The sequence below is a fragment of the Muntiacus reevesi genome, chromosome 3 (assembly GCF_963930625.1).
Source record: "Muntiacus reevesi chromosome 3, mMunRee1.1, whole genome shotgun sequence".
Lineage (NCBI taxonomy): Eukaryota > Metazoa > Chordata > Mammalia > Artiodactyla > Cervidae > Muntiacus > Muntiacus reevesi.
Genome location: NC_089251.1, coordinates 98,903,983 through 98,912,297, shown reverse-complemented (window position 1 = coordinate 98,912,297; position 8,315 = coordinate 98,903,983). Strand labels below are relative to the sequence as shown.

The following is an 8,315-nucleotide window of genomic DNA, read 5'->3' as shown; positions in this document are numbered from 1 at the left end:
TGTTGTAACTTTAAGGCTGAATCTGTAGGCTCATCCTGTTCACCTGCTCAGCAAAACAGCTCCTCAGGCCTGAGCGCCAGGCCCCTCTCACTGCAAGCCCAGGGTGTGTCTGCGAGGGACGGGAAGGCATGGCCCCACACCCTGCATCCTGACCAGCTCCCACCCGGCTCACTCCTGCTGACTGCAACAGAGGGGACATACACATTACAAACTCACTCATGAGAGACAAACTTTATTTTGATATCTCAGAAATTCCAAGGCAATAAGCACAATGACAACAGTGCGCTCTGAAGGGTCGACTCGATTTCAGATGCACAACTGTGCTGGGATCTCATGACTGCCGGGCAAGGAAGGCGGGCAGCTGACTGCTGATCCTCTTTACAGAGGACTTGTTTTTAATTAATTAATTTCTATTTATCTGTTTACTTATTTATTTATGGCTGCACTGGGTTTTTGTTGCAGCGCATGGGCTCTTGGTTGCCGCGAGCGGGCTTTCTCTATTTGCCATGAGTTGGGGCTACTCTCTAGTTGCGGTACAGAGGCTTCTCATTGCGGTAGCTTCTCTTGGGTGGAGCACAGGCTCTAGGGCGCACGGGCTTCAGCAGTTGTGGCTCATGGGTTTTAGGACGTTCGGGCTCAGTAGTCTCAATCCAAAGGCTTAGTGGTCCCATGGCATGTGGGATCTTAGTTCCCAGACCAGGGATCAAACTGGTGTCCCCTGCATTGGCAGGCAGATTCTTAACCACTGGACAACCAGGAAAGTCCTACAGAGGACTTGTAGAAGTGACTTGGCTTCCCTACAGACTGTGAACATTCTACCAGGTAGACAGAGGCCAAGACAATGGAGTAGAAAGGCCCTGAGCTCCCCTCCCCTCATGAGCACACCAAAATGTGGGGTTACTAGTGGGGAGAGGGGACAGGGGAGAGGCAATTTAGGGGTAGGGGATTGAGAGGTGCAAACTACTAGATATAAAATAAACTACAAGGATACATTGTGCAACAGGGGAATATAGCCAATATATTGGCAAATGGAGTATAACCTTTAAAAATTATTACTAAACAATACATCTGTAACTTATACAATATTGTACATCAACTACACTTCAATTAAAAAAAACATTCCACCCAGCTGCTTTCTGCATCTGGTCCAGGCTCCTCAATACCCTGGGTGGGCAGGGCTTCACCAGACACGCGCATATACCTTGACTTCCTCAGTCATAAAACCAGGGGTCAGACCGCCCCCTCTCTACACAAAGGCCCTTCTCGCTGACACAGGTGGGTTCTTGGAAGTCCTGGGACTTGGTGTACTGGGGGTTGCTAGGTCCATGGTGGCTGAACCCCATGGCTAGTTAAAAGCCTTGGCACGCAGCAATGAACCTGGGACTAAGCAGAGGGGCGAGACCCTGGCTGGCCCATTGCTAGCCACCTTCTCCAGCCAGGGAGGTAGTTCTGGCGTGGGCAGAAAGGGGCGTCTCCTGGCTCCTCTGGCCCCAACCTGCTGAGGAGGGGTAGAGTCATTGTGACCTTGAGCCGTCTCTCCGCCACACCTGCTGCTGACCAGCATTTCCGACTCTCCTCCAGAAAGACGGCAGAGCTGCACCTCCTCCCTTGGCAGGGGCCCGGCTCAGAGCTCTGCATCTACACCAGGAGGCCCTCTCCAGCACCCAGGACAAGAGGATCCCAAGTCGGGGCCACCTCCTCGATCTCCCAGCGACACACAGGGCATCTGGCCGTGTCCCTGAAGACCCTCCACGCACAGGAGCTGCAGAAGTGTGTGTGGCCACAGGGGACAAGGCAGGTGTTGGCAACCTGGTGGAAGCAGATGGCACACTCTTCTCCTGCTGAGGCTAGGAAAGGTGACAACACAGGTCAGGGGTGCTTGGGGGCCACGAGAGGGCAGCCCACCCACATCACCACAGGACAGAGAAGCACGTGGTCGAAGTATGAAGAATACTACCTCGTAAGAGAATGCTCATAATGCAATCAGTGAAAAAGGTTGGGAAGAAAATTGTAAGGTACATACATGCATAGCCTAAGATTCCAATTTAGAAAAAAGGAAAAAAAACACAAATAACTCCCCACGTACAGAGTGCTGTGCTTGGTCACCTCAGTCGTGTCTGACTCTGCGACCCCAGGGACTGTAGCACGCCAGGCTCCTCTGTCCATGGGGTTCTCCAGTCAAGAACACTGGAGTGGGTAGCCACGCCCTCCTCCGGGGGATCTTTCCAACCCAGGGATCAAATGCATGTTTCTAACATCTGCTGCATTGGCAGGCAGGTTCTTTACCACAAGTGCTACCTGGGAAGCACCCCCCTCCATTTCCGCCCATATGTGTGTGTGTATATATATATATATATGATTATAAAATACCGGGAGGAAATCTACCTAACAGGCAATGTGAAGTTTGGGAGGTGTGCTTTTTTTTTTCACTTCCTTTTTTATCTTTGAATATGTATTTTATTTCTGCTTGGCAAAGTTTTTTGTTTTTTTTTGTTTGTTTGTTTTTTTACTATGAACAGGGATTGCTCTTTTAAAATCAGATGGACAAAATAACATCTATTCATGAGTGTGCCCAGTAACTTATGAAGCCAGCCAATGTCCTAGAAGGCAGAACTGTTACGTGGCTTTTAGGTTTCGGCCTACGACCTGTGGGAGACTTGATGGCACCTGGGAAGGCGTAACTGAGTTCCCAGGGCTGGGGCCTCGCCCGGCTTCCCCAGCTCCGGAGCCCTGGGGAAAGCCACTCTGGCGCTCGGGAAAGCCACTCACCTTTGGGCCCGGGCAGAGCCTCATCACTGAGTTCCCTTGGCATGGATGTGGGAAAGTCGTTGGCTGTAAGATCTAAGGCAGAAAGGGGAAGTCAGGACCAGGGGAAAGCAGTCAGGGTGTTTCCATTCAACCCACCTCCCCAGTCCCTGCCTCCAAAGCAGAGGGCCCACCTCCTTTCTTCTCCGGGTCGCAGTGCTGCAGCTCCAAGCCGGGGGTCCAGCCCTTGGCTACCCCTTTCCCAGTGGGACCCAGCAGAGAATCTGTGGACCCGAAGCTTTTTCATCCTAATCCACGCTTCCTTCAGACAGCTCCTCTCTGCCCTACTGCCACTGCCTGAGCAGAGATCTTCAGCGTCGGTCACCGCCCCCCAACGGATGTGCAACAGACTCCCCCAGGAGGTGGGAAAACAGGAGCCTGGGCCCCTCCGGGGGTGAGGCTCGAGCAGTTGTGACAAGCCATTTGAAAAACAAACACTCCGGGGGACTGGAATGCTCGTGCAGGTCCCTGGAAGACTGCCCAGGTATGCCAACACTTCTTTTCATGAGTCTTCCTGTATCTCCTCACTCCTCTGAAATCCACTCTCCTTTCAGGTGGTCCTCATTTCCCCACTGAGTGCCTGAACATCTCACCTTTGACCCCACCAGGCTGCCTTCCTGCCCACCTCTAACTTGCACACTTATGTTCCCTTTGTTGCTACCCCTGTCTGCAGCAAACTCCTACTGTGACTGCAAAACCCAGCCCGCCCCAAATATTTTTTTTTTTGTAAATGAGACCAGCCCTCTAACATAGGGATCCCCAACCTCTGGGATCTGATGCCTGATGATCTGAGGTGGAGCTGATGGAATAATAATAGAAATAAAGTGCACAAGAAATGTAATGTGCTTGAATCATCCTGAAACCATTTCCCTCACCCCTCCTCCTGTGGAAAAGCTGTCTGCCACGAAACTGGTCCCTGGTGCCAAAAAGGCCAGGGACCGCTGCTCTAACATGTGTTCGGGGTGCTGGGCAGGGCTGCCCTCCCTGTGACTGGGTCTGGTCCCCAGCGAACATCTTCATACCCGGAGAGAAGCCGATGGGGAAACTCCATATGAAAGAAACAGCAGTTCTCCCCGACCCTGTACGCGGTCAGGCACCACCGCAGCCGCCGCCTCCCCCGCCCCCGTTCCCAGGGACGGCGCCTGGGTCCCCGCCCCTGGCCTCACCCAGCAGCTGGATGGCCTTGGTGGTCCCGTACACGTCCATCACGGCCCAGAGCGGGGCGCCCATGAGCACGCCCTCGCGCAGCAGCCACCGGGGCCCCGAGTTGACCCGGGCGAAGATCTGGCCCTGGCGGTTCACCCAGAAGTGCACCACATCCCCCGGGAGGGCGCAGCCGTCAGGAAGCATGGCCGCCCAGGTCTGACTCTGCTGCTCCAGGTCCGGGCACACGAAGGGCGGCAGGCTAGGCGCGGGCACCCGCGCGGGGTCCAGGCGCGTGAAGCCCACGCGGAGGCCACCCAGCCAGCCGGGCTCGTGCCACAGCAAGCGCAGCGCCACGCGCTCTCCCGGCTGCACCGGCCGCTGGCTGAACACGATGCCGTCGTGGAACGTGGCGTGCCTGAACGCGGTGCTCCGCTGAGCATCCAGGCGCACCTGTGCGCCCACCGCCTGGGCGTGGAAGCGGAGCGCCTCTCGGGGAGCCTCGGCATCTGCGGCGGGGGCGGGGGCGTCACTGAAGGTCGGCTGGACACACTGGCTGGCCTTCCGGGCAGCCTGGAGCCCTCCCCACCAGGGGAAAGGGGCATTTCCATCAACCCATGCTCCCTGGGGCTACTGTCCCGGCTCTCCCCCATCCCCACTCCAGAGACCTTCTTAGAACCAGTGGGGAACCCGCTTTGCCTGTCTGGGATCTTGGTTCTCTCCTGACTCTTGCCAAGCCTCAGTTTCCCTCCCTTACTGCAGCTTAGCCACTGAGTCCTGTCCGACTCTTTGAGATCTGTGGACAGTAGCCCGCCAGGCTCCTCTGTCCATGAGGTTCTCCAGGCAAGAATACTGGAATTGGGTTGCCATGCCTTCCTCCAGGGGATCTTCCCAGCCCAGGGATCCATTCCTGGTCTCCTGTATTGCAGGCAGATTCTTTACCACTTGAGCCACCAGGGAACCCCTCCCTCCCTTAAGGATGTTGTAAAAATTAAAGGAACTGTTGACAGTACCAGCTCTGGATACCTGGTGATGGCTGTTATTGCCGTTAACTAAAGAGAGCAGGTTTTAGAGCAGTCAACAGATGATCCTGCTTTTGTTTGACACATACGTTTATATGTGTATTATTCGCATGTTTACACATGTGTAGCCCGTCTGTATCTAGAAACAGACTGAGAGATGGGTGGTCAGCTCTAATTCTGCAGAGGCGGGGGGCTGGGGCGGCGGCTGAGTTTTCTTGTCTGCTTATGTGACTTTCTGACTTTGCCACAGAGAACTGGCATCGCTGACCCCCAGTGAGGGTGACTTCTCTCGTCCTGGGAGAGAAAGAAGGAGCCTGGTAATTCCCAAAGTAGTGAGGGTGTGAAACCGGAAAAGAGGTCCCAGGTCAGCCCCTCAGAATTGTGGGCCGGGCCCAGCCTAGGCCTGGGTAAGCTTTGAAAGCAGGGGACTTCCTGACTTGCCTCCACTTGGCAGCTGGGAGGGGAAAGTTCCTTGCTGGGCAGCCCTTCCTCAGTCCCAGAGGCCTGAAGGAAGCTGGTGGAGCTTCCGGCCCAAGACGGGCACTTAGCCAGCTCCCCAGGCCTTAGCTCTCTCCCCCTCCCCTCCTGACCCTGCTTTTTCTGGGTTGGAGGAGGGAGGCTGAAAATATAAAGAGAATTCAATCAAAACTTGAGCCAGGGAACTTCCCTGGTGGTCCAGTGGTTAAGACTCCAGGCTTCCAGTCAATGCAGGGGGCACACGTTCAATCCCTGCCCTCCTCCTGACACTCAGATGCCTGCAAGGTGTCAGCCAGGCACCCGGAGGGGAAGCTGGGCATGGGCAGGTACGAGGCACACCATCAAGGCCACAGCGAGTCCACCCCCGACCCCCACCGGCTCCGGGAGCAGCGGGGCAGGAGCCAAAGAAGCGGCTGATGGGACTGCTGGGTGCGTGAGCCCCTCAGCAGGGCAGGCGGGCCCTGGAGACCCTAGGAGAAGCAGACTTATCCCTCGACAGGAATTTGACAGTCTGCAAAGCTTACCCCTGTCTCGGGAGTTTCCCACTGGCCCGTGGGCGCTATGTCCTCATGCCAGCAGTTAGACGAGGGAGGCCGAGAGGTCACAGGACGCCGGGGCCCAGTGGACTGTGCTGCTTCTCCCAGCTGCTGCCCGGGCTCCACTCACTGTCTCAGCAGCCCCCAGCAGTGGCCTGAGTGTGGCCCTGGCAAGGCACACAGGGCTCCTTGGGGGTCAGCCTTTCCACATGTGAGGTCCTGTGTGGCTGTGTTAGTTGTTCACTGCGAAAGGCCAAGGCTGAGCAGCAATGACAGCCACCCATGTGCCGCCTGTCCGGCAGAACTGTGTCTGCCCACGGGGCCCCTTCCTCTGCTTTGCACAGGGCTCTGTGCCTGAGTTTGGGGCTGGCTCTGGGTAGTACCCCCTTCTCCAAGGCTGGCTGGCAGGGCTCCTCCCATTCTTTGACCCAAGTGACCCAGTCCAGCCTGCTCCTGGGGTGGGTGAGGCAGAGATGGCACTGGCCAAGTGTGGCTCTCCACATAGGCGTGTCCCCAGCCAGTTGGGCAGGGACTTCTGAGCACTTTATGCCTGCAGATGGCTGTTCTCATCAGCCCCACTTTCAGGCAGCATCCTGAGGCGCCTCAGGCAGAGTTGCCCATGGGGGACCCTCCCCTACTTCCACACTGTGCACTGGCTTGGCAACAAGGGCCCCCTGGGTGGCTGGGGAGCAGGGAACACGGTCATGGCCTTTTGGATGTCCTGCCCTCTGGACAGGCAGATTCCAACCAGAGAATCTTTGCAGCAAGGCTCTTGGGATCTGAATGACCAGGCTCAGTGAGAACCTCCCCAGATCTTCATCTTCGTTGTCACCGCCCCTCCAGTCACCAAGCCTCTCCTGGCACCTATCAAGTGCCTTACAGACGCCCAGCCCCCCAGGGGAGCACGCGGAGGACACTGAGCTCAGGGAGGTGGTTGTGCCCCTGGACGCCAGGGAGCCCCGGCCCAGCTCCGCACCCTGCGCTCCTGCGCTGCCTCCCTCACGACTGCAGCATCGCCCAGAAATCCAAACAGCAGTTGCTGCTGGAGCGTTGGCAGTGGGGCTTGGCCCCGCCCCCGCCCCTTGATTCAGGTGGCCCTGCTGCTGGTGCCCGGGAACCCTAGGTTACTATGGTTACTGCGGAGTCAAGGGCTCCAGGTCCTTCTGCTTGGGAAGGAGCAGAGTCCAGGCTCTGGGAGCAGGGATGTGTGGTCCAGATCGCTAGTCCTAAGAGACCCAGCTCTCCAACCCCCGTCCCAGACACTAAGGCAAAGTTGTGACCTCAGGTGAGACCGGCAGAGAATCATTGAGCCTGGTGACCCTGTGGTCTGTGCTTCTGGCAGCTCTGTAACTGGCAGGATGGGGGCATTGTCTCCCAGCCTGCGGATGAGGAAACTGAGGCTCCGGGAGAAGTGACAGGAAAGGTCCCCACAGCTCTGTGAGGGCAGAGCTGGGACCCCGGTCTTCCACCAGGCCCCCTAAGCTCTACCCTCTTTCCCATCCCAGCCAGTCTTCTCTCTGCACAACAGGATCTGAAAGGCAAACGGGTCATAAGGGTCTTTGCATCACTGCAGGGATTGTTGCCTGAGTTCCTCGGCCTCTATTGGATTCTCGCTGAGAAAGGAAGCTTTCACTACCTCCTGGGCTCCTAACAGCTCACTGCCTAGGGCAACCGGCCTGGATCAAAAACTCCTTTTGAGCAATATTTACACTGACTATACCTCTATCTCCTGAGTCTTCCACCCCAGAAAACACAGAGCACCCCTCTGCTTCTTGTACTTCTTGTCCAGGCAGAAAGCTCAGGGCTCACACTTACCAGCCTGAAAGCAGATCTGGGCCCCCATCCACCTGGGCTCCTCAGGCATGGGTCCCTGGGTCTGAAGAAGGCCAGTGGACAGGTTTCCCAAAGATATTCAGCAGGTCCCCTTGTCATGGGGCCAGGATCATATTACAGTGTTGATGATTAATTAGAGATTGCAGTCACGAGTTACAATATCCAGGGAATTTCCTGATGACTACTGGTTTGCAACAGGCCTGCCGCAGCTGGCTGGCCCGGAGGAAGCAGGGACTCGGGAGGTGGCCGAGTTTGCATGTGGAGGAGCCTTCTCTCTTACTTCTGATCAGTTGCGATCAACCAGCTGTGCATTATCACTGCCTGAGTTGTGTTAATGAATACCTGTAGCCAGACCTCCCCCCAGAGAGGGGGGGGGCACTTGATTCCAGTGGCCTGGGGTGGAGCCCAGCATCGGCCTTGTTTAAAAGCACCCCCAGGGACTTCCCTGGCTGTCCAGTGGTTAAGACTTGTGCTTCCACTGCAGGAGACACAGGTTTGA

General features: G+C 56.4%; 1 protein-coding gene across 1 annotated transcript; it reads right to left on the bottom strand.

Moving 5' to 3' along the window:
- Positions 1 to 222: 222 nt before the first annotated feature.
- Positions 223 to 7,907, bottom strand: NEURL3 (neuralized E3 ubiquitin protein ligase 3). The gene is made up of 4 exons (XM_065929798.1): positions 7,799 to 7,907; positions 3,972 to 4,457; positions 2,770 to 2,841; positions 223 to 1,847 (listed from the first exon to the last, which is right to left on the bottom strand). The coding sequence occupies exons 1-4, from the start codon at positions 7,845 to 7,847 to the stop codon at positions 1,639 to 1,641; spliced, it is 816 nt and encodes a 271-aa protein (XP_065785870.1). The 5' UTR covers positions 7,848 to 7,907; the 3' UTR covers positions 223 to 1,638.
- Between the last annotated feature and the right edge of the window lie 408 nt (positions 7,908 to 8,315).